The sequence below is a fragment of the Orcinus orca genome, chromosome 1, assembly GCF_937001465.1.
Source record: "Orcinus orca chromosome 1, mOrcOrc1.1, whole genome shotgun sequence".
In the NCBI taxonomy this organism is placed as follows: Eukaryota; Metazoa; Chordata; class Mammalia; order Artiodactyla; family Delphinidae; genus Orcinus; species Orcinus orca.
In genome coordinates, this window is record NC_064559.1 from 212,148,362 (window position 1) to 212,173,054 (window position 24,693).

The 24,693-nt window shown below is 62.1% G+C and overlaps 2 protein-coding genes across 4 annotated transcripts; one reads left to right on the top strand and one right to left on the bottom strand.

Moving 5' to 3' along the window:
• Positions 1 to 22: 22 nt before the first annotated feature.
• On the top strand, positions 23 to 6,639 carry TMEM240 (transmembrane protein 240). The gene is made up of 4 exons (XM_004272282.2): positions 23 to 1,073; positions 1,272 to 1,378; positions 5,621 to 5,829; positions 5,962 to 6,639. Exons 1-4 carry the CDS (start codon positions 180 to 182, stop codon positions 6,108 to 6,110), a joined length of 1,359 nt encoding a protein of 452 aa, XP_004272330.2. The 5' UTR covers positions 23 to 179; the 3' UTR covers positions 6,111 to 6,639.
• A 65-nt stretch (positions 6,640 to 6,704) lies between these two features.
• On the bottom strand, positions 6,705 to 24,440 carry LOC101277918 (ATPase family AAA domain containing 3A). Of its 3 annotated transcripts, XM_033432663.2 has the most exons (18): positions 24,133 to 24,440; positions 20,753 to 20,829; positions 20,035 to 20,136; positions 19,857 to 19,916; positions 19,290 to 19,359; positions 18,920 to 19,085; positions 18,681 to 18,750; positions 18,144 to 18,299; positions 17,575 to 17,631; positions 17,270 to 17,395; positions 16,956 to 17,080; positions 15,826 to 15,877; positions 15,431 to 15,501; positions 14,459 to 14,626; positions 13,286 to 13,394; positions 11,346 to 11,451; positions 10,907 to 11,059; positions 6,705 to 7,488 (listed from the first exon to the last, which is right to left on the bottom strand). In XM_033432663.2, the coding sequence occupies exons 1-18, from the start codon at positions 24,332 to 24,334 to the stop codon at positions 7,469 to 7,471; spliced, it is 1,890 nt and encodes a 629-aa protein (XP_033288554.1). In that variant the 5' UTR covers positions 24,335 to 24,440; the 3' UTR covers positions 6,705 to 7,468. The 3 variants fall into 3 exon arrangements, with proteins under 3 accessions (XP_033288554.1, XP_033288555.1, XP_004272590.1); XM_033432664.2 differs by lacking the exon at positions 10,907 to 11,059; XM_004272542.4 differs by lacking the exons at positions 10,907 to 11,059; positions 11,346 to 11,451 and having other exon boundaries at positions 24,133 to 24,439.
• Between the last annotated feature and the right edge of the window lie 253 nt (positions 24,441 to 24,693).

Genomic DNA, 24,693 nt, shown 5'->3' on the forward strand with positions numbered 1-24,693 from the left:
TCTAGCACCACCCCGAGGGCCTCCCGTCCACGGGGACTCTGGAGGGATGTGGCACCTGCTCCCTGGGCGGGGACCGCTCTTGCCTGGTGACCCCTCCTGGTCTCCGTGGCACAGAGGTGTTCCGGGGACTCCTCTGTGGGCAGTGCTGTCCCCCTGCCTGTGGATGGTGGGCTGGCTCAATGACCCCTTCCCAGCCCCCAGCAACATGGGGCAGCCACATCAGGGCTACGACGCGGGCCTCTGAGCTTCGTGGCCCACCCCTGAGGAGAGCCGGGGCTGAGGCTGGCCCTGCCCCCGCAGTAGGGGATCCTTTAGCCTTTGTTGGGCCCCATCCTTGTGCCATGTGGCCATGGCTCCGGAGTGACCTCCCTGGCAGGGACCCTGCGGCCCCTCCGCTAAAGGCAGCCTCTTGCCGGAGGAGGCTGGGTGCTGACCAGTCTGCCCGCAGCCCCTCACCCGGCGACCCCGGGCGGGCGGGGAGGAGGGGCCTCCAGCTGAGAAGTGGGGAGGAGGAGAGCGGAAGGAAGCCCGGGGCCTCTCCGGGATCGCCCCGGCGGGTCGGGACGGGACGCGGCCCGTGGTCCAGGGGCGCTGGGCAGGCAGCCAGGGCCGGCACTGGCCAGATGGGGGCGAGCGGGCCCTGCGGCCCCCGGGGAGGGGTCCGGCCGGCGTCGCAGGGGCGAGCGGCCGCGGGCGGCGAGGTCCCTCCCGGGAGGCGGGCGCGGGGGAGGCCGCGGGGGGAGGGGGCCGGAGCCGCGCCGCGCGCAGAGCGGGAGGCAGAGCCGAGGGCGGAGCGGAGCGCGGCGGGCGCGGCGAGCGCGCGGGCCGGGCGGCCGAGGACCCCGGGAGCGCCGCGTCCCCTGCCCCGCGCCGGCCCCGCGCCTCCTCCCCGGCCGGCGGCGGTGGGTGCGCGGCGGGCTGACCTCTGCAGAGGCGGCGGGGGCTCAGCATCGGGCCGGGGCCGGGGGGGCGCCGGGGCCGGGGGGCGGCGCTCCGGCCCGGCCCGGCCCCGCCCGATGTCCATGAGCGCCAACACCATGATCTTCATGATTCTGGGGGCGTCGATCGTGATGGTGAGCGGAGGGGCTTCCCGCGCGCCCGCTCCCCGCACCCGCTCCCGCCTCCGCGCCCGCGCGCCGCCTCCCCCTCCCGCGCCTTGTTTACCGGCCCGGGCGGCCTGCGCTCCCCCATCCCCAGCGCGTCGGCCCCCGCCGGGGGGCGCCGGCCCAGCCTCTCGCTCCTCGGCGCTGACCGGTCATGGGCTCTTCCAGGCCATCGCGTGCTTGATGGACATGAACGCGCTGCTGGACCGATTCCACAACTACATCCTCCCGCACCTGCGGGGCGAGGACCGCGTCTGCCACTGCAACTGTGGCCGGTGAGTCTGCGCCCAGAGGGGCACACGCGTGATCACACATGTGGGGTGGAGGTGGGGCCCACTGGGGCTCCAGCGAGCGCCATGCAGGCCGGGCTGCAAGGCCCAGCTGGGCCAGGCCGGTGGGGGCTGCTGAGGCTGGCGCCAGGCCGGGTGGGGGAAGGACCGGCCAGCTTCCGTGGCACAGAGGTGTTCCGGGAGTGGGGAGCATGCCCGAGGCAGTAGGACCCCCTCCCAAATTGCCTTTAGAGAAAGGGCCCACGGGTGACGGGCAGAACGGGTCCAGGGCCTCCTGGCCCGGGGCGTGGAGACCAGGAGAGCAGCAGCCCAGCCTGGTGTCCCGGGAGGGATCCTGCGCACGGCTATGCCCACAGAGGACACCATCCTCCTCCCTGGGCCCTGAGCTGTGTCCATGAAATTTCCTGGGAGCCAGCTAGGGGGAAGAGCAGAAGGTCAAGGTGGGCAGGGCCTACCTTGAGGGGCATCTGGCCCAACCCCCTCGCTGTCCACGGGAGGAACTGAGGCCGGGGGTGGAGTCTGCTCAAGGTCACACAGAGAGAGGGGAGAGCCCAGGTCCCTACACCCAGTTTGTGACCCCCCCCATTCTGTGCACATGTAGTGATGGAGTCTTCCTGGCCATGCATGTTTGTATGTCCATGTACGAAATAAACATCTTCTCATGAGACGCGCATGTGTGTACCGTCTGTGCATATACATGTGCGCACACGCAGCAGCCCCTCAGCCCCACGCACGCTGGGGCCCCCGAGAGAGCGGACAGAGGCTGAGCAGACAGACTTGCCCAGGGCCATGCGGCCGGCAGGGAACTCGTGCTCTTGACCCTGCCCTGTGCTGCTGCTCCAGGGACGTGTGCACACGTACTGGGCGAGGGGTGTGTGAGAGACAGGACAGTTTCATGCCTCACTAAGCATGCTACATGCCTGTGTGTGCAGACCGGGTGTCGAAGCAGAACATGGGCAGCAGGGCAGATGGAGATGGGCGTGTAAACGGCCCTCACGAGTGTTGGCCAGGAATCATCCGGAGTGCTGGCTGGGTGGCCACACCCTCGCGGAGATCCGCGTGTTCCTGCCTGGTGCGCACGGCCCAAGGCCAAGGAGCGGCAGGAGGTCAGCTCCACGCTCCCTGGGCCGACCCAGCCTGGGGGTGTGAGCGGGGGTCCTGAGACCCTCCCGGAGACCGGAGGTGTGCCCGCCACCGGCCCAGGGTTCAGCTCCCTAAACATTAGTGAGGCCCATTTTCCGTGCAGGGCTGTTGCAGTGTGACCTGCACATGTGTGCCTAAGACCTCACACTGAGGCCCTTTTGGGCAGACAGGGTGTGTTTTCAGAGTGTATTTGCTCCGGGGATGTGTATGGGTCATATGTAGTGTCCAGAGTACACGTGGATTGTGTAAAACAAGTGCCCATGGAGTGCAAGCCACAGCGAGGCCTGAGTGCACAGCTTAGACACAGACAACACGAGAGCCACGCCTGCTGTAGGCGTAGAGTGTTTCCGTGTGTGTATGTGTCCATGTATGTGTGCTTTGTACACATCACTACATACAGGATGTGTAAATTCTGTGTACAAAGTATTCTTGTATATTGACAACATGCATGTGTATGCGCAGTACATGTGTGTAACACAATATACAGCACCCATGTGCGCCCTGTGGGCACAGTGAATGTCTGCAGGGTACAGTCTGGCATATCAGGCCTCTGTGTACGAACCATGTACACATGTTGCCACAACGGACTCTACTTGTGTGTACACCCCGTTTGCAGAGAAGGCGCACACACACTTGTGTGCCTTCTACATGCCGATACGGAGAATTTTATACAGAGGACACGTGTGTAAATGCTGTGAAGCGTGCGTGCCAGCAGGCTGTGTCTGTGGGTGCACACCCGTGCATATGCCACGGTGCCCACAGAGAGGATGGCTGTGCGCAAAGCCCAGTGCATGTGCATCTCCATGTGACACGCACCGTGCTCGTGCCCGGGCGAGCGTGCACATGCACACATGTGGAGCTCATGGGCCGAGTCCATGGTATACACGCCATGTCCTGTGCATGTGGCCGGCGTGTATACACAACATGCGTCCGACCTCAGGTAGACACATGCAACATGCGTGGCCCAGGCAGGACACATGTATGTACACATCACGGAAATACGTGTGCACGTGGGTGACCTGAGCCCCCACCTGCCCCCCCCCACCCCGGGGCCTGCCTGACTTGGAGGAAGGAGGAGGGCAAGGAGCAGGGGAAGAGCGGCAGGTGCTAGGACAGCGATGGGGGCACAGGTCATGACCTTTGACCCCCTGGAGGTCCCACCCCCACCCCCCACCCCCGGGGCAGTCGGGGCCCTGGCCTTGTCCTACTTGCAGGGGCGTTTCTGGCTTCCTCGGTGACTCCATCTTCAAGTTTCCTGCCCTGTCCAGGGGTAGGAAGTCGTGGTCCCGAGGAAGACCCTCCCTGTCGGGGTCCGGAAGGCAGGAGGGCAGGAGATGGCGGCGACGCTCAGTGTTATCAGCTGCTGGAGGCCTGGCCTGGCCAGGATAATGAAGGGCGTCCTCTGCTGCTACGCATTCCGGGCGCTCATCAATGGTTCTCCATCTCCTATTGATGATTGATAAGGGCCATTGGCGAGCTGTGGCCACATGAGCTACGGCCGCCACCATGTGTCAGGCAGTCCTCTCCAACTAACCCAGGTGTGGTGGTCCCTGCTCAAGGGGCCGTGGTGGCTGAGGCCCCACCTACTCTGGACAAGCTGAGCCGGATGGGCTCCAGGAGTCCCCAGGGGAGCGGGAGGGGGGTAACATGGGGCCTGCCCGCTGCTGTCTCCACGGGGTGGAAAGCACTGTGTGGCCCCCACTGGCACAGGGATGTCGGTGATGGACGGGCAACAGGGGCCTGGGGTCAGGGATGTCCTGGGGGGTTTCCGTTTGTGAGGAGGTCCCTGGGGGGCCGGGGAGGGTGGCTCATGTTCAGTTGCGAGGGGGGGATGGGGACCCATCTCAGCTGGAGACCAGGCAGAGGTGTCGACATGTAACCGAGGGAAGATGGGGAGAAGCAGGTTGGGGAGGGAGGAGCTATTTTTAGGTGCAAATTTGAGGTGTCTGTAGATCCCACGTGGAGACGCCATGCAGGCAGCTGGAGCTCAGAGCAGACGTGGGGTGCCGCGGGGACGTGCTGGGGGTGGAGAGTTGGAGAAGCCAGCTGAGGGGCTTGGTAGGAGGGGAGCCAGGCAGGCGCACCCCAAGGTGGCTCCTGCACTTCGGGGAAGGAGGGGCCCCAGGGTGACTGGGGGCTCAGGGTGCACGGACCCCACACGCCTCGGGCACCCAGGTCCTGCAGCTTCTTCTCCCCGGCCCTCCTGTCGGTGGTGGGGGGGCGTGGAGCCCAGAGTCTGTTGCCCTGGGTACTGGTCTCTGGGCAGGGCCACCCAACCCGGGATCGTGGGGCCCAAAGGGCTTCCTGGAGGAAGAGAGGATCCAGGCAGGCCTGAGGCTAGAGGGAGCCTTGTGGGGAGGGTTCAGTGTGGCCTCCGCCTGGATTGTCAAGGGAGGGGAGGCTGAGGGGAACGGCCCAGGCCTCAGTGGGTGCTGGGATGCAGGGGACAGACCATGGTCCAGGGTCTGTCCCAGGACCTGGGATCTGTGTGGGGCACGGTTAAGGGGGTGCCCCCGGGCCTCAAGCACAGAGAACTGGGGCAGGGGAGGTTCCTGCAAGGGACAGAGGGGCAAAAGGAAGACCAGAGGCCCAAGGCAGGCCTCATCCCACGCGGCTTTCCTTGGAACGGAAGCTGAGGAAAGGGCGGAGTGACTGCAGGGTGGGAGGGAGAGGCCAGAGGGGCAGTGCCCCAGGAGCCAGTGGGGGCCTCTGGGCACAGGCCCACGGGCGGGCTGTGACCCTGTCACTGGGCGGGGGCACCCCGCCTGGGCCCTCGCCCCGGTACGCCTTCTCCACCTGCGCTGTGCTGCTGTCACCGTGTCAGGGTTGCCTCTGAGCCCCGGGCTGGGCAGAGGGACGAGGGTGATGCGTGGAGGCCAGCCACTGGACTTCACGCTGACCTATGACCTCGCACACTCCCATCCTGCGGGCAGCCTCCCACCTGGTGACCCGGGTCCTGGGCGAGTGCGCTGGCCCCTCCCGACCTCAGCACCCCACAAGGTCTGCTTCAAAGACCCCTGCAGGCAAACGGGTGCAGCTTGCCCGCCCCGCGGGACAGGTGCCAGCCCGCCCTGCCGCCCCCAGGCACCACGTCCACTACGTGATCCCGTACGACGGGGACCAGTCTGTGGTGGACGCCTCCGAGAACTACTTCGTGACAGACAACGTCACCAAGCAGGAGATCGACCTCATGCTGGGGCTGCTGCTCGGCTTCTGCATCAGCTGGTTCCTGGTGTGGATGGACGGCGTCCTGCACTGCGCCGTGCGCGCCTGGAGGGCGGGCCGGCGCTACGGTGAGTGCGCGGCGCGGGGACCCGGAGACAGCCTCGTCCGCGCCGGGGCCACGCCCTCTCCCACGCCCACGCCATGCCCACTCCCGGCCCCGCCCACCAGCCCACGCCCTGACCGCGCCCCCCGCCCCGCAGACGGCTCGTGGACCTGGCTGCCCAAGCTGTGCAGCCTGCGGGAGCTGGGCCGGCGGCCACACAGGCCGTTCGAGGAGGCGGCCGGGAACATGGTGCATGTGAAGCAGAAACTCTACCACAACGGTCACCCGAGCCCGCGGCACCTCTGAGCCGCGCGCAGGACTCGCGGGGCCGCCGGCCACCGCGCCCACGCTCACGGGACTGGACGGCCGGCCCGGGCCAGGGCGCCCGCGGCCGTCGGGCGCGTCCGGCGGAAGGTGCTGTCTCCTCTTCTTTTTATAAAGGGGGTCGGGGTGGGGCCGGGGCGGGGGCGCGGGGACAGCGGCACCGGGGGCGCGGGTGGGACCGCCCGCCCAGCCCAGGACCACGTCCGCCGCTGGAAACCGGCGGCTTCCTGTGCGCCCGCGTCTGTCTCTCCGTCCGTCCGTCTGGTTTCCGGAGCCGGAGCCAGTTCTGCCGGAGGCGAGCACGGCCGGGAGCCGGGTGCGCCCACGTCTGCACACGGGGGCACGTGCATGAGGCGTGTGCGCCCGCGGCCCGCAGTGGGGGCGCGGGCAGGGGTCCGGGGGAGGCCCGGGCCCAGCAATAAGGCTTCTGAGCCCCGCGGCGGCAGCCCGGGTCGGGCGCCTCACTGTGACTCCCACCCCTGCTGGTCAGTAAATTCTCTAGAAAGCTCCAGCCTCTGCCTCTTCTTTTTGCCTCTGCCCCAGGGATCCGCACATCAGCCATGAGACAGACACTGAGACGTATCTGTCAGTTTTTATTAGATTCTGGATAAAAAGACCCCCAATTCCAATCCGGGAGAACTTCGCCTTCTGTGGGCTGGCAGTCCCCCCGCTTCACACATCCTTGGCCATCGCGGGTCGCTGGGCTGGTTCTTGGCACCCGGCTTTATGGGTTCACAGACCTCAAGGGCACTGCCCTCCCGAGGACAGCTGGGCTGCACAGAGGTCAGCTCTGCTCATCATGGGCTCGGGTCTGGCCCTGGGAGGGACTGGGCAAGGTCAGGTCCTTGGCCGGGCCCCCTACTGCTGGTCACTGCTGCAGCAGCCAGCATCTGCCTGGGACGCTGTGCTGCCAGCTTGGCCGCTGCCCCGGGCATGGCGGACAGTGCCTGCTCCCCGTCTGGGCCGGGCTTGGAGGGACATGTCTCCCAGGAGTGTCCTGGGGGCGGCTGCGGGGTCAGGGGAACCAACCCCACCTCAAGGCTGCACCGCGCAGCTGGTCCTGAGCAGAGGCCTTTAATGCTGCCCTGCCGCCCTGGGCCTGACCAGAGGAAGGTTACACACGCCGGGAGGGGGGGCGGCTGTGTGGTGTCACCACGTCCGCTGGGAGCTGGGGCACCTGGTCAGCGTGCTGCAGGTGTCTAGGCCCGGCTCACTCGGCCTGTGAACTTGGGAGCAGGGGCCGGCTCCCCTCTGCCTTCAGCCACTGCATCTTCTGCTTGTGCTGCTGGATGGCATCCTGGACCCGGGCGTCCATCATGGCCTCAGTGAGGACCCCATCCTCAGAGGCATACGCCATGGCCTGGCAGGGGAAGAGAGCACTGAGGCAGGGCAGCACAGGGGCTGCCCGCGTGGGGGAAGGGCCTCAGCCTGAGGCTCCTCAGGGCCCACCAGTCACCACTCACCCATGTAGGCCAGGCCTGACCCAGGGACAAGGCAGCCTGGCCAGCCCCATCCTTGCTGCACTCGCCGCCCAGAACCCAACTCCTCTGGGGCAGGGGCAAGTGGGGCAAAGCGTGGGCTGCTCTCCCGGGCCTGCGCTCAGCTGCAGGAGGGGCCTGGCCGCTCAGCATGAGGCGCACGCCGACATGCGGCAGCACACACGTGCTCGCAGGCGACCCTGCAGCCCAGAGCAGCTGCCATCCCTGCAAAACCCGGGGCCCTGCCCGCGCCCCCGGCTGGTGCCAGTGCTGGCTGCTCCACTGGCTTTCTCAGTGGCTTTCGAAGAAAAGAAACCCAGAGGCCCGCTGTCAGGGGGCAACCCAGCCCTCAACCGCAGACCGGAGGGCCCTGCCCCGTGGACAGCAGGGCTCAGGGCCAATGAGCAGCCAACAGAACCACCACAGGCCACGCAGACACCAGGAGAGGCAGAGCCCCCGGGGCCAAACTGCCCTCCACGCAGAGCGCTCGGGGCCCCACTGTCTGCAGACGGTCCTCCCAGAACTGCAGGCTGCCGTGGTCCGGGCTGCCGGCGGCGCTCTGCACCCGCGATGCCCAGGTTCCCGGGCCGTGCACGTGGGCGGGATGACCACAGTTCGGCTCACCGGGCCCCAGCGTGGGCCACAGCACTTCAGCTGCCAAGGCAGGTCTCCTCTGGCCAGGCTGCGTGCCTCCTGGGTGACCCCGGGCCCCAGCTGCTTCCTGTCACCCAGCTGTGGCTCTGACATGTGCACTCAAGTGTCCACCGAGCAGGGAGCCCAAGCCAGTCCAGCTGTTTCTCTCTAGGTCCCTAGGAGCCTCAGCCCATGCAGGACACAGGGAGCAAGTTCCCACCATCCGAGATGACCAGTCACTTTGCTCCCCACACGGCTGTTCTCAGCGCCTGGCTGAAGCTGCAGAGGGAAGGGCCGTCCCTGAGGCCTCCTGCGAGGAGCCCGAGTTCTGCAAAGCAGCTGAGGAGGTGGGGTGGCAGCCAGAGGGGGTCCCTGATGGGGAGGGGCAGGTAGAGGGTGTGCAGCGACTTTACCACGGAGAAGCCAGGTGGGCACTACGGACACCAGGGGATCCAGGCCAACATCCCTGTGATGTCGTGTGGATGTCTGGTGCCCCCTGATACGATGTGACCAGAAGGGGCCCTCACCTCTGGTTTCCTCCAAAAACCCACAATCCCATTCCACTCATGAGAAAGCCATCAGACAGACCCAACGAGGGACGTCCTACAGGACTCCTCAAAACTGCCGGAATCGCCAGAAACAAGGGACGCCTGAGAACTGTCACAGCCCAGAGAAGCCCGAGACAGGAGGACTGAATGTCATGGGCATTTGGGTGGGTTCTGGGAGAGATCACGTCTGAGGTGGAATTGAGGGATGTGGTGAGACGGCCAGTGTGGAGGGAGCTGTGCTAGCCTTGCGACTTTTCTGTGAACCTGGAATTATTCAAAAACAAAAAAAATTCACTGAAAAAAAGCTTAAAGGAGAGCTAACACCCATCCTTCTCAAACTCTTCCAAGCACTGGAGAGGAAGAAACACTTCCTACTCACTCTGAGGTCAGCATCACCCTGATACCAAAACCAGACAAAACACCACACAGAACCAGACCCTCTGTGAAAACTGATGCAAAACGCTCAATGAAATACTAACAACCAAACTCGGTAGCGTATTGAAAGGATTATACACCGCAGCCACGTGGGCTTTTTTTCCCTGGAGTGCAAGGATGGTTCACCTAGGCAAAAATCAACCTAGGTAAGTAATTAAGAGAATGAAGGACAAAAAGCACTTGATTGTCTCAATTAATACAGGAAAACATTTGGCAAAAATCAACACCCTTTCTTGATGAAAACAATAAACGAGGGGGAACTCCCTGGCAGGCCAGAGGTTAGGACTCCACACTTTCACTGCCGAGGGCCCAGGCATGATCCCTGGTCAGGGAACTAAGATCCCGCAAGCCGTGCAGCACAGCCAAACAAACAATAAACTAGGAATACGAGGAAATTTCCTCATCCTGATAAAAGCCAGATAAGAAAACATCAGCAAACGTCGTCTCAGTGGTGAGAGACTAAAAGCTTTTCCTCTGAGATCAGGATCAAGGCAAGGATGCCCGTTTTCACCACTTCTAGTCAACAGAGCACTAGAGATTGTAGACAGATCAATCAGGCAGAAAAAAGAAAAGACATCCAGACTGGAAAGGAAGAAGTAAAATTAACTGTCTGCAGGTGATATGATCTTATCATATATAGTAAATCCGAAGTAATAAATTCAGCAAAGTTGCTAGACACAAAATTAATGCACAAAATCATCTGTGTCTCTACACAGTAACACTGAATAATTGGCAAAGTAATTAAGAAAACAATTCTATTTACAACACCATCGAAAAGAATAAAATACTTAGGAATTACCTTACCTAAGAAGGTGAAAGCCTTGTACACTGAATTTTGCTAGAATTAAGGACATGAAAACACAGAAAAATATCTGCGTTCATGCATTGGAAGACAACGTTGTTATGAGGTCAGTACTACCCAACACAATCTACAGATTCAATGCAATCCCTATCAAAATTTCAATGATGTTTTTTGCAGAAATTAACACACAAAAAATCCACCCCAAAATTCATATGCAATCTCACGGGGCCCCAAGCAGCCAGAACAATCTTCAATAAGAATATGTTGGAAGTCTCCCATATCCCGGTTTTAAAATCTACTACAAAGCTACAGTGATCAAGACAGTGTGGTACTGGCACTAAGACAGACACAGGCCAGTGGAATAGAACAAAGAGCCCAGAAATAAACCCTCACATATGGTCAAGTGACCTCCAACAAGGATGCTGAGATCACTGAATGGAAACGACAGTCTTTTCAACAAGTGGCGCTGGGAAAACTGGATATTCATATACAGAAGAACAAAGTTGTACCCTATATACAAAAATCAACTCTAAATGGATCAGAGATCTAACCATAAGACCTCAAACTATAAACCTCATAGATAAAAACAGATGGGAGAAGCTTCCAGACATTGTATTTAGCAATGACTTGTTGGCTATGACAGTAAAAGCAGCTGACAAAAGAAAAAAAAAAAAATATTGGACTTCATCAAAATTAAAAACTTTTGTGCTTCAAAGGACACTATCAACAGAGTAAAAAAGGCAACCCGCAGAAAAGAGGAAAATGTTTGCAAACTACTATCTGAGACAAAGTTAATATCCAGAATACATAAAGAACCCCTACAATTCAACAAGAAAACCTCAAACAACCCAGTTAAAAAAAGCTCAAAGGACTCGAACAGACCTTTCTCAGAGGAAGTCACACGCATGGCCAACAGGCTCACGACAAGATGCTCAGCATCACTGATCATCAGGGAGCGCAAGTCAACAGCACAGCGAGACACCACCTCACACCCATCAGGATGGCCACTACCAAAAAACAGAAACCAGGGCTTCCCTGGTGGCGCAGTGGTTGAGAGTCTGCCTGCCGATGCAGGGGACACGGGATCGTGCCCTGGTCCGGGAAGATCCCACATGCCGCGGAGCGGCAGGGCCAGTGCGCCATGGCCGCTGAGCCTGCGCGTCCGGAGCCTGTGCTCCGCAACGGGAGAGGCCACAACAGTGAGAGGCCCGCGTACCGCAAAAAAAAAAAAAAAAAAAGTTAAAATAATGAGTTTTATGTTTAAAAAAAAAAAAAACAGTAGGTCCCCATGATAGGTAGCTGCAGGGTGAGAAGCACGGACCTGCACTGACAAAACCATCGCACGGGGGTGGCAGCTGCAGCGGGGTCCATGCGACACCAGCAGGTGGGCTTCGGGGAGCAGGTGCACAGGTCCCCGGCTGCTCAGCCTGGAGGGAGGAGGGTGGGCAGGAGCCACCACAGTGGCCCAGCCCCGTGCACCTGGGGCCACAGGGGAGAAACTCCAAGGGAACACACTGACATGTCCTGTCCCAGACGGTGGGACCCCCAAGGCATTCTGGCCCTCTCTCACAGGGGGTGGGGGTGGGGACTAGCAGACGTGCCCAGGGCCCGGCTGCCCAGGGGCTGGACACACAGGGAGCGCAGCCACGGGCTCTGGGCCTCCACACGCAAACGCTCACCCTCACATGCGCGTGCGGGGGCCACTATCCTCAGCTCCCCACATGCAGGCACACACAGGCCTGTCCCCTGGTTCCCCAACGAGCAGGGAGGGCAGGGCAGGGCGGGGGAGGGGAGGTGCGCCAGGGCGCTCCCCACCACTGGGACTGGGCGCCACTGGGACTGAGCCTTTGTCGCCCCCCAGTTCACGCTGAAGCCCTGACCCCCAGTGTGGCTGCACATGGAGATGGGGCTTCTAAGGAAGCTATTCAGGTTGGGCGAGGTCCTAAGGGTGGGGCCCTGATCCTACAGGACTGGCGTCCTTGTACGAAGATACCCCCAAGGGCTCTGCACAAGCACACAGCAAGAAAGCGGCTGGAAGGCAGCCAGGAAGCGGACCCGCATTGGAACCCCCCTCACTGGCATCCTGATTTGGGACCTCCAGCCTCCAGAACCATGAGGTGAATGTCTGTTCAAGCGCCTGGCTGTGGCATTTTGTCACGGCCGCCCAGGCTAAGACACCCTGTTCGCCACTCTGTTGGTCGTGGAAACAGCCAACCTCGTGAGGCCTGGTTCCTGAGTGAGGCCAGCCTGGAGCAGGGCACCCTGTGACTCACATGAGGACAGAGTTTGCAATCTGGGGCTGTCCGTTACAGCAGCATGACCTAGTTCATTCTGACTAATACAGCCCCCCTGTGTATCTGGGCAAGGATGTTCAAATCCAAGCAGATGTCTACGTAGCATTCGTGCTAAGTTAACAGTGGCCAGGTTGTCACGTGGCCACACACATGAGCCACTCAGCACCCTCCACCTGGCAAGGACCATGGGGAAACTTGTTCTGAATGGCTGCACCCAAGGCTCCCGGGAGTCAATGGGCTTCCCTGCCCTGGGCACCCGTGGAACCACTGCTGGGATGTTTCAGATGAAAGCCTGGCTATTGGGAATGACAAGGGCCACTCTGGCCTGTGTGCCCTGAGCCACAAGGTGAAGATGGAATCACCTCCCGTGGTCCAGCTGTCCTCAGGCCCTCAGGACTCAGCAAACCCATCCAAAAAGCCAGAACGCCTGAGGCCTTCACGCCCCCGCAGACAGTCCCGAAAGCAGCAGTCTGCCTCTAGGGGCTGGGAAGGCAACGCCCGACTCCTTATCAGGTCAGTCGCCTCCTGGCTCCTCACGTTCTGCGCCCTCGGGCATGCTCCATCCCTGGCCCAGGCAGTGTCCCCCGGACCCTCCACCCGTCTGCAGTTTGCTGTGCCAACTGTCCTGGGCCCCAGCTTGGGACAAAGCCCAGGTTCCTAAGACCCTGAGCTTGATGACCACCGGACACGCTGCTGATTTGAGAGGGCCACGCCTGACCTGGGCCAGAATGACACTGGGAAGGACCATAACGCGCGAAGCCACGGACGGCCCTGGCCCATCCTCCCTGCTGCGGGGGGCAGAGGGTGGTGGCGGGAAGGGAGGGCATCATGTCACGTCTGTGCAGAAAATCACTCAGAAACACCCTGGTGGGGGGGAGGTGCAGGTGCCAGCCCAGTCACCTTTCGACAACTCTGAGGGTCCCTGGCTCGGTCGGGCTCTGGCCTGCGGGGCGCATCCCCAGCTCACCTGCCACGCCACAGCAAGCTGGGAGATCTCCCGGCCCGACATGCCCTCTGTCAGCTGTGCGATCTCTGAGCACTTCTTCCCGTAGTCAAACTGGGCCAGCTTCAAGCGCCTGGTAAAGAATTCCCAAGTGATGCCTGGGCGCCCACAGGACCCGGGCCAGAGCAAAGGCCCGTGAGGGACCCAGGCTCCCACACAGACGGAGACCAGGAGCCTGTGCTGGGAAACCCCAGGCGGGACACGTCCGACCCCCTCACTTTAATGAGCTACCCCCTGCCCAACGTCCACTGCTGGGGCCAGGTCTGGCTGTTCCACCTTCCTACCCTGCTGGGCAAATGTCCCTTCCTCGTGGAGCCCAAGACGGGGCCTGGGTGGGGCACATGCTGGGCTTAGGGGCGGCCGTGGGGCCGTTCAGGATGTGGGAGAACGGAGGAGCTCCGGGGGCCTGTTCCCAGCTCCACCGCCTGCCTGGGGGCAGGGACCCCGCCCAGCACTCAGACAGCGGCCGAGCTCCTAATCCCGCCCCCGCAGGCGGATGCCAGGCCCAGTCAGGCCTGGCTGAAGGCCCAAGAGAGCCCGCTCAGACTCCTGTGAAAAAGTGCTCAGAACCTCAGGCTGCACGCAGTGTCCAGGCTGCAGCTGGGCTAGGATACGCCATCGGGAGCTGGAGCAGGGTGGGGAGGTGGGGGACTGGGGCCAGCCAGGGGCAAAAGCAAAAAGAGACCCAGATAAGAGAGCTTGGGGGCAGCTGTCAGACGGGTGGCAGGGGCAGGCAAAGCCCGCCGCAGAACAGAAGATGGCTCAGCAGCGCCAGGCGGGAACCAGGTCGGTGGGGCTGAGATCTGGTCCCCGGAGAGGGTTACAAATAGACCAGCGCTGGCTTATCTGGAACGCTCCCGACAACAGCGAGAGAGGGCCTGGACGAGCAGGGAGGGCACCCCCGGCCTGGTGGGCCCCGCCGTGTGCTGGGGAGGGGCCCCAGAGGGAGGCTCAGCGAGGCCAGAAGTGGGCCGGCACAGCCCGCCACTGCCAGGGCCTGACTGTGGCCTGGATCTGAGCGTTTCAAAGGCGGGACGGGGCAGCAGGGCCTCCAGTGATGGGCGATCATGACCCCACACGTGAAACCCAGGGGCAGGGGCACGGGCGGGGAGCGGCCGTGGTGGCGGGGACACTTACTGCTTTCCTTCTGTGGCTGGTTTAAGAACATACTTGTCAAAATACAGCCTCACCAGGCGCTCCCGCACCTCTCGCCGCGGCAGCTCGAAGCCGACCATCTCGCCGATGCGGTCGTTGATGGCCCAGTCCAGCTGCTCAGGCTGGTTGGTGGCCAGGACCAGCATGAACCTGCAGCCGGCACACGGCGGGAGCTCAGGGCTCGGGGCCAGCAGAACCCGCCGTGCGGCATCCTCACACGCGAGACCCTGCCGCACCGGCGCTGCCCTCTGCCTCCCATCCCTCCCTGTCTTGCCCCAGCTCATGCCTCTCCCCGACTGGTGGCCCAGCCATGGAAGCCTCCCTGTGTGCAGGAGGGACAGGGACCCAGGGACCCAGGTCTGAGACAGATCCCTGCCCCTCCCACACCAAGTGCTGGGGTCTTGAAGCCTGGGGCTCAGCTAAGCAGACGTGCCAACTCAGCAGGAACTCGACACGCCCCTGGGGGTCTCAGTGGGGGTAGGGTCTCCACCGGCAGCAGCTGCAGCGGGCAAGGCTAGTGAGTCTGGCGTGGTAGCCACGTTGGCTGACCGGCAGGGCTAGATGCCACCAGCGGGCAGGGGGCTGGAGGGACCTCACCCACCTGGAGGAGCAGGATTAGGGGGCCCAGAAGGGCCAGCCCAATCCTAGGGCAACCTGCGACCTGGGGCCCCTGGCTGTGGGGTGAGCCCCTGACAATGCATCTCATGGGCAGCTGGAAATGCCCAGGGCCTGTGCCAAGGGCAGTGGCCTGTGGACGAGCCTGTGCCCCTCGGCTCTGCCTCAGAGACCCCAGCACATTGTTTCCGCAGCTCCACAGACGCCCCACGGCGCCCAACGGGCCGTCCCACTGCGTCCGGCCACGTGGGTCAGGCGTGAGCCTGCTCGGGCGGCCGCCCCACAGCAGCCACGTGAGCTGAGGCAGTGCCACGGCCCCCGCACACGGGCTCTCCTCACTTGCTGCTGTGCTGGCCTGTCCGGTGCAGGAACGCGTTCAGGGTGGCCCTGAGGTCCTCGCTGATCTTCTCCTGCAGAGACAAAAGTCCGGCGTCAGGTCCGCACGCCGGAGTTCTATAAGCAGCCACGGGGGCGCTAAGGAAAGGCTCCGCAGAAAGGCGCAGCCCCCGCTCGCCCACGACAGAATGAATCTAAGTTCGAAGGCTGAAGCTTGACTCCAAAGACGCTGAACTTCCACTTTTCAAATAAAATGGACGAAGAAAGCTCAGCTGAGGAGCAGGTTCCCGGTGACCTTCCCAGGAAGTGCAGACACCGCGGCCCAGGCCGCCCACCCTGCCAGCTCCCCGCCCGCCCTGCCCGCTCCCCAGGCCAGAGGGCGGCCTCCAGAAACTCACAGTCGCTCGCTTCCTGAGAAAGGCATCTGCTTCGTCCACGAAGAGCAGGAGGCTGCAAGGGCAGAGCCACGTGAGGCAGGCAGGGCACGGCCCCGCGGGAACCCCAAACTTTGCACTGCCCCCACCGGGACCCAGACCTTGGCCGCAGACGGGGGCATGTGAAGTACCAGTGTCACGAGAAAGTAACTAAAAATAGGCTGGTGACTCCTTGTCTTAAACGGTTTAAAGTCTCCAGGACTGGGCCTCCCTGGTGGCGCAGTGGTTAAGAATCCGCCTGCCGATGCAGGGGACACGGGTTCAGGCCCTGGTCCGGGAAGATCCTACATGCCGCGGAGCAACTAAGCCCGTGTGCCACAACTACTGAGCCTGTGCTCTAGAGCCCATGAGCCACAACTACTGAGCCCACGTGCCACAACTACTGAAGCCCACGCACCTAGAGCCCGTGCTCCGCAACAAGAGAAACCACCACAATGAGAAGCCCGCACACCGCAATGAAGAGTAGCCCCCGCTCACTGCAACTAGAGTAAGCCCGCACGCAGCAACCCTAACCCTAACCCAAACCCAATGCAACCAAAAATAAATACATAAATAAGTAAGATTTAAAGAAAAAGGAAAAAAGGAAAGAAAAGAATCTGCCAGCCAATGCAGGGGACACAGGTTCAAGCCCTGGTCTGGGAAGATCCCACATGCCGAGGAGCAACTAAGCCCATGCGCCACAACTACCGAGCCTGCGCTCTAGAGACCGTGAGCCACAACTACTGAGCCCGTGAGCAACAACTACTGAGCCTGCACCCTACAGCCCACGAGCCACAACTACTGAGGCCGTGCACCACAACTACTGAGCCTGCATGCCACAACTACTGAAGCCCACGCGCCTAGAGCCCGTGCTCCGCAACAAGAGAAGCCACCACAATGAGAAGCCTGCACACCACAACGAAGAGTAGCCCCCACTTGCCGCAACTAGAGAAAGCCCACGCGCAGCAACGAAGACCTAACGCAGCCAAAAATAAAATAAAACAAAGTCTCTGGGACCAAGAGGCTCCCGGACCTTGGGGACAGGCTGTGGGGAAAGTCACCAAACCCCCTTCCCAGCAGGAGCCCCAGGGCCACCCAGGAGGCACCCAGCTCACCCTCGCCGGCTGGTGTTGGCCCAGTCAAAGACCTTGTGCATGGCGGTCACGCCGTCCCGCCCCATGGGGGCCACATCCCCACCCGTCATGATGGCGTAGTCCATGCCTGAGTGCAGCGCGAGTTTCTGGGTGGGAAAGGCACTTTAACGCCTGCTCCGTCTGCCCTCCAGCCCACCGCCCCGGTCGCTGGGGACCAGACCGCGTGTGGGGAGACGCCCTTCCTGGAAGAGCTGGGCAGGGGCCGCCTCCCATGTGCCCACGGCACCTCTCCCCGGTAGGTGAGACTCCACAACCCCCAGTTACTGTGCCCTCACCTTGGCAAACAGTGTCTTGCCCGTCCCAGGTGGCCCATACATCAGGATGTTCCGGTACACACTCCTGTTCTTCCTGGTGTTCCTCGTGGCAATGGCGATGTCCCGCACACGAGCCTCCAGGCTGGGCTGCCAGGGGACACGAGGTTTGGGGACGCTCTGCCGCTGAGTCCATCCCTCCTGAGTGCCTGGGTCAGTGCGAGAGGCCGCCTCTCCCTGGCTGGGGCTCAGCCAGTAAACCGGACTCCAGGAAGGCCGAGCAGCCCCGCCCGGGCAGGAAGGTCCCAGGGACAGGCAGCCCCACTTACGCTGAGGACGACGCCCTCCAATGCGTCCTGAGGCTTACTGAGGAGCCGCCTGCTGACCTGCGGGGCGCGGGGGGGTATCAGGGTCAACGGCGGCGCCCACGGTGCAGCCGCCCCAGAACACGCGTTACCAGCTGTCCTGGAGAAGGCTGGCAGGGGAGACTGTCGGCGACACTGATCTCTAGCGACAGCCCACAGCACTGCCCGTGGGTGTACAGCACCCAGGCCAGGCAGGAAGCCTGGCTCCCCTCGAGGAAGGCAGCCGACACAGGGCTGCTTCCAGCGACTTATCTTACGGGTAGATGGCTTGCTGGAGCCCCAGAAGTTTGTATACAAGCTCCAGTCCACCCAGGGGGACGGTCATGCCCACAGACCCACAGAGGGACGGAGCAGACTGGCGTGAGGGTGCCCCCAGTGCTGACGCCACAGGGCCAGAGGAATAGCGTCAGGAAAGAGAGCCAAATGCAAATCTGTGAGCAGGGGAACAGGGCAGTATTGGGTAAAAAGGGGAAAAGGGGTCACGTGTGCGACTCGGCCGTAAGGCCACACGGACCCAGGAGGCCCGCGGTCACCTGCACAGGGTGCCTCAGCAGCTCCAGCACCGTGATTCGAGAGGTCTCCCGCACCAGGGACGGCTTCCCCAGCCGCGTCTCCACGTAGCGCCCTATGGCCGACGTGGCGTTCTTGGCGGAATAGATGCCGACGGCCAGCAGCGTCAGTCCAGCCACCTGGAACAGGGCAGGGGAGGCAGGTGGCGCCCACCCCATCCCCGGCAGAAAAGAGGGGCTCCCCCACCAGCTCCCTGAGTCTCAGCCGGGCCCCACCAGTACCTTTCCAAAGGGCAGGCACTGGTGTGGAGATAAAATGGATGCCTGGCACCCCTCCCACACCCTCCTCCCAGCCCCACCAGGGCCAACACTGAGCTGTTCCGAGCGCCCCAAACACAAAGGCTGCGTCACTTGTGGCTTTCCAGTGGCAGTGGGGGGCGCGGGGGCAGCGACCGCCTCAGCCGTAGGTCTGTGAATGCTCAGAGCGCCAGGCGCCTCTCACAGCCAGCAGAGACCCCGACACGTGACACAGACCGCAAGGAAAACGGCAGCGTTGTTTACCGTGGCTGTCACTTTGTCCCAGTCTGTCACAAAGGCCTGGAATCCTTCACCAAACACGGTGCCAGCCGTCCTGCAGGGGAAGCAGTGGCATGACTGGGAAGGAATCGGGCTGTGCCCGTGCGCCTAGCCCAGGCTCCAAGGTCAGCCCCAAAGGTCACCGCAGAAGGACCGGCCAGGGGAGTAGTGGGGTGCCTGCTCAGGGGAAGGGGCGAGAGGATGCCCGCTGGGCACGGCCTCACCTGATGGACTCCAGGATGGTCTGGCGCTGCTCAGCAGCCTTCAGGCGGATCTGCTCGCGGGTGATGTCAGCATTGTCGCGCTCAGCCTTGGCCCGGGCACGCGCCTCGGCCTCCACCCGCAGCATCTCGTTCTTGTGCCGAAGCTCCATCTCCCGCTCCACGGTGGCTGCCCAGGGAGAGCGGGGAGCAGCGCTCAGCCTGAGGCCCCCCGACCCAGGATGAAGTGCAAGCGCAGGGTACCCCCCGGGTACCCCCCCACCCCCCTCTCCCAAGGGTCTCTGCGCCCGCTGCTTCACGCTGCTTGGGAAGCACAGGGCCTGAAGCAAGGCCCGTGGCCCTTGGCCCGTGAGCTCCCAGGCCAGGGCCCTACCTCGCCGCAGGGCCTCCTGCTTCTGCACGGACTCCTCCTGCTTCCGTAAGTTCTCCTCGTTGAGAAGTTGCTGAAAAGGAGCCACAAGGGAGAGGGAAGGGCTTCGAGTTTAGGAAAACGGTCAACATCACACCAACAGGTTAGCTGCTCTGGCCTCAGAGATGTCCCCATCGCCCCAGGGGCTCCAACCCCAGGGGATGGTCGCCTTGAGGCCTGCAGGCTGCACGGCCCGAGGCAGGAGCCGCGGCCCCCAGCCTAGCTCGGCCTCAGAGCAGCCCTGACCCATAGCTGTCCTCACAAAACAGGCTTTTTGCTGGACTGTTTAATTTAAAAACTAAAACGCCCACAACAGGCTCGACGTTTGAATGCCCCCCCACAGACCCGTTTGAATGCCCCCCACAGACCCGTCAGTCAGGGTCCCACCCGGGAGACCCTTGGGGCGGTGCGGGCAGATCCCCACCCCTCCAAGGTAGTGGTTACTGCCGGGCAGACCCCAGGCTCTGGCCCCCACCCGCCCCAAGGGATGCCCACGCCCTCAGGGAAGACAGGCGGCTGGGCAGAGTTCACCTGCTGCTTCAGCTGGTCCTCATAGCGCTGCCGGGACAGCTTATCCTGGTACTGGGCCCTCTAGGGAGGGAAAGGGTGGTGTGCACACGGCCCGGGCACAGAAGCCATGGTCCAGGGTGGGACTCGGCGGGCGCGGGGCCCGAGGAGCGCCCCGCATGCCCCACCCCCGCCGCCTTACGGCTTGGTGCTGCCGCGTCTCCTCACTCAGGGTCTTCCTCCGCTCCTCGGCCTGCACCCGGACCTGCTCGCCCTTCAGCTGCTCCACGGCGGCCTCATACTCCTGTGCGACACACCAGCCGCCCTGAGCCCAGGGCCTGGCCAGGCCTCCCGCCCCGACGCCCCTCCCCTGCGTGGGCTCCAAGGAGCCGGACAGCCTGTGCAGCGCCTGGGCAGGGATGCAGCCTGGTCTGCACCCCACAGGCCTGTGGGTGCTCAGCTGTAGCCTCACCTAGGCCCAGGAGGACCCAGACCCACAAGCAGAGAGAAGCCAGGAAAACGGACAGGGCCAGGCCCCAAAGCAGCCAGACGGTCTCCTGGGGCGCCTGTCACTCCCCCAGCCCCCTACACCGTTTCCGCTGCGCTTATGCCACGTGCTTGCTTTCTGATTCGCTTTACAACAGCCCGTGGTGGAGGGTAGAGCCTGTGCCTTTCCTACGCTCGCTCACTACGTGCTCAGAGTGACGGCAGGAGTCCCCGCTCGGGGAGACCAGACTCCTCACCCACATCTGCCCTTCCAGATAGTTCTGTACAAAACTCAGGCCACACACCTGTCTTTGATCCCCGCTTCCCTCAAATCCTAGAGGGAGGAGCTGCACCCACCGCCCATGTTCTGTCTGTCCGGGGGCCCCTCAGCCTCGGGGCTGCAGCCCACCTCTGCCAGCACCACACCCACTCACCTTGAGCTTGGCCTGATGTTCCAGCTGAAGCGTCTGCTCCTGCATCTGTGCCAGACTCAGCGCCTCCTTGGCGTGTCCTGCAGCGGGGGCAGGTGTGTGGGCATCAGGACACCGGGCGAGTGTTCACAAGTGCCAGGGGCTGCTCAGGGACACCACAGCCCACCTCGACCTGAGCGCACGCGTGGCCACCCTGGTCGGACCTGCTCAGCCACCCCTCCCTCCAAGGGCCACCTGTGTATGCTCCATCCCCAGCGGAAAGCGTGTGTGCGCGGTCTGCCCCCAGGGGACTGTCACACTCCAAAGGGTTCCATCAGAGAGGCTGTCCCCTGCCCGCCTGTTGACAGCAGGAGGGTCAACATGGTGGTCGTTTCCCCATTAAACAAAAAGCAAGCCTGTGGCTAGAACGTCCTTTATTTTTCCAGTGCGAACATTTTTCCTGAGCCTCTGATACCTGTTACTGATTCACAGACAGGCAAGCACAGGCAGGCAAAAACGTAAGGGGCAAACAAGGATTAAACCAGAAGGAAGGGACTTCCCTGGTGGTCCAGTGGCTAAGACTCTGTGCTCCCAGTGCAGGGGTCTAGGTCCCTGGTCAGGGAACTAGATCGTACATGTCACAACTACGAGTTCGCATGCCGCAACTAAGACCTGGTGCAACCAAATAAATAAATGTTAAAAAAAAAAAACCCAAAACCCAGAAAGAAGCCGATGCACATAGGCTGACAGCTCTTCACAGGCCACATGTTAGAAACACGTGTGTGTGTGATTGACAACTTCCAGGTGTATTCTCTTCATCAGCAGAATTCACATGTGGAAATATGTGGGTATCCGGTGCTCTCCTTGCTAAAAAAGCCTGCACGTCGGGCCTCTCTAATAGATCCGTGATGACAGAGTTCTCCTGTGTGCCACGCTTCACTACAAAAACTTTCTAACACATAAAAGCACGGAGAGAAGGTTGGGACCCCATGAGCCCACCTCCCTGATGCTACCACGCTCCCAGGTTGCTGCCCACACGTCCACCCTTCTACCCCCCCACCACAATCTGTCTTATTTTTTGAGGCCTTCAAGGTAAGCAGCAGACCCCAGGACCCCAAGCTGCAGCACCTGCATCACTGACTACAGCGTAACCCCTGGGGCTCGCTGGCTCCAAGCACGTGTTTGGCACGTGGTGGAAGCTCTAGGGCTGAGGTAGGCTGGGGCTCGTGGTTTGGCTTCAGAGTATGGGGAGGACCTGCAGCTGGCCTGCTTACTCGCGCCGTGACCTTTGACAGGTAGGCTGACTGCTCCGAGCACCTTGCCTGCCAATGGAGCAGGGCGCTCCCCCCACCGACCCGTGGAGTGAGGTGGAGAAGGCACGGAAATCGCTCAGCACAGGAACCCGCGAGCCCCCCAATCACAAGCTACGACCTCAGTGCTGACGACGATGACTGTCACCTCGAAGTCGTCCTACACCGAGAGATGTGCGAGCCGCCACGTTAACTGCACCCACCACAGGCAGGCACCCTGTACGTGCGTGGAGCACACAGCTCAAGGCCAATGTGCTGCTCTGGCGTCCAAGGAGGGCCTGGGAAACCTGGGGAACTGGGTAGCATCAGGCTGGGCCCCCAAGGACACAGACAGTGGTCAGGCTGTAAGAAGCAGCTGGGGACGTCTCTGGTTTCCGTGGAGAGAGCAGTGAGGTGAACAAGAGCGGGTACAGGCCAACCAGGGCAGGCACTCTGGCTGTGAACTGGGAGCATCTCCAGACAACAGGCCTGCAGAGGGGCTAAGGACAGAAGGGGCTCAGGCACCCTGGGAAGGAGGGTATGGGGACAGAAAGGGCGGCAGCCCAGGGTGAAACCTCCCCCATCGGTCAGCAGAAAAGCCACGAAGGATGGCAGGAACAAAAATGAAGTAGAGTCCACACTTGAGACAGTATCACTGGATGTGGATGCCAGTGGGGTGGACCATGCCTCTAGGTGGTGGTAGCTAGGGACTCTGCAGGAGATGCTGCTTGCTGGGGAAATGGGGGAGCAGAGGCCAAGGCTCTGGGGACCCAGGTGGAGAATGTCCTGGGGCAAGAGCTCTGGGGCAGCCAGTGCAGGAGACCTGGGAGCAATTCACAGGCAGGAGCAGACAGGAAGTCGCTGCTACCCTCAGACACACCCAAGGCTATTCACACCAGTCTGTACGTACAACTGTGTGGGTTTCAGAGGCCAAGAGTCGGCCTTCACATTTCAAAAGGAGGCAAACTTTGAAATTCTGGGCACGGTGAATGGGCCAACCCCCCCCCAACAAACCTAAAGTATTAGATCTCGTGTCAGAAGTCTGTCATCATCTGAGGTTTCTTGAAGCCCAACCGTTGTCTCTCAAGCTCCTCTGCAAGCCTCTCTTCAGTCATCAAGTGATAACTGAAATTATCTTGCAAACCTAATACATCTAATATACTTAACACCCACTCTGAAGAGGGGCGTGTTCCAGCTAGGCCTAAGGAAACAGGCTGTTCTGTTTTGAATGTCCCTCCCAGGATCTGAGAACCAGAAAGGCTGGAGACCTTTGCCCAGGATGTTCTCGTGGCCCCAGCGGGAAGGCGGGGACTGAGCCACAAAGTGCCAGGCCACCCCCTCCTCAGACAGAAGACTGTGCTCACCTCTGCTCACAACAAGACTGCTCCATAAAGTCTTCTTTGAGAATAGAGCACCTCTGCTTAAAAGTTTAAGAGCTACTGTATTCTTCCAGCTATTACCTACTCAGCATGTGCTATATTCCAGACCCTTAATCTTGATCTTGACACAAACTGTTAAAGCCACAAGAAAAAAGAAGGTTATGGAAAAACCCATGGGCTAAGTGAAGGTACACTCACCGCTGATGTCTTGAGGGCCTGGGTCAGGAAGGTCATCAGCTGGCCCAGGGCTGCTTGATCTGTTGCTTTACAGACCTCGCCTACCTGAACGCTACCTTTTTCCAATGATAAATGCAAATCTGCTTTATTTCCCTTAAGACCAACGCCCCTCAAACACGTTTCCCTTCTTAAGCGGAAAACTGCCAAGCAACCACCACGGACGGATCCCCTACCAGGCCACCCTTGGCCGTTCCACGTGGAGACGGCAAGAGGCGGTAACTGAAGACCAGGGTGCAGCCCTGCCAGCTGCTGCCTGTACCCTCTGAGTCCCCTCGGCACCGGTTTCCCCACTTGAAGGACGCGTGGCAACTGGGAAGATGCCAGAGGATCAGGGGATCCCGAACCTCCCTGCACGCAGGGTGGCTCCGGCTGGCTTACCGCTGGAGACCGGTTTCCCCCCGACGGCCACTCGCCGCTCGATCCCTCAGACCACTAAGGGCCACCGTGCCCCCGAGCCCGCCGCCCGGCCGCCCTCCCCGCGCCCAACCCCCGCACTCACGCGAGTGCTCCAGCTCGCGTGCCGCCTTGGCCGCGCGCTCCAGGCCCGTCGGGTCGAAGTTGCTCCATTTGTCCTTGGGCCCAGTCCGGTCCCCCGCGCCGCGGTCCCCGCCGCCCTCGGCCCCGGGCTGCACGGGCGGCAGCGGAAGCGGCGGCCCCGCGCCTTCGCCCTTGGGGCCCTTGATGCCGAAGAGCCACGACATGGCTCGCGAGCTCCACGCGCCGCCGCCGGAACCCGTAGCCGTTCGGACGCGCGCGACGCAGAGCACGGTCCACGCGCCGCGAGCCGGCGGCAGAGACTGCGCAGGCGCGGCGGCGGCCCTTCCTCCAGGGCGACGGATGCGCGTGAGGTCCATGTCCCCCCCCGCGCGGCCCTCGGATTGGCTGCGAGGACCGTGACGTCACGGCATCGCTGCAGCGATTGCAGGAGCTGGCTCGGTGGGGGGGGCGGGTAGGCCGTCAGGGGGCGGGGCGAGGTGCCAGGTGACCGGGGTTGGTCAGGAACGAAATTGAGGGTCTGGGCGCGTGCGCGCCCTTGGGTTCGTCATTTCCGCGTGGCAAA

Coding starts and splice junctions, on each gene's coding strand:
- TMEM240 (XM_004272282.2), top strand. CDS start 180: ATGACCCCTTCCCAGCCCCCAGCAACATGGGGCAGCCACATCAGGGCT. Junction 1,074..1,271: donor TGGGGGCGTCGATCGTGATG/GTGAGCGGAGGG, acceptor GGGCTCTTCCAG/GCCATCGCGTGCTTGATGGA. Junction 1,379..5,620: donor TGCCACTGCAACTGTGGCCG/GTGAGTCTGCGC, acceptor TGCCGCCCCCAG/GCACCACGTCCACTACGTGA.
- LOC101277918 (XM_033432663.2), bottom strand. CDS start 24,334: ATGTCGTGGCTCTTCGGCATCAAGGGCCCCAAGGGCGAAGGCGCGGGG. Junction 15,878..16,955: donor GCCAACACCAGCCGGCGAGG/GTGAGCTGGGTG, acceptor CTGCCCTTGCAG/CCTCCTGCTCTTCGTGGACG. Junction 11,452..13,285: donor AGCTTGCTGTGGCGTGGCAG/GTGAGCTGGGGA, acceptor TCCTCCCTCCAG/GCTGAGCAGCCGGGGACCTG.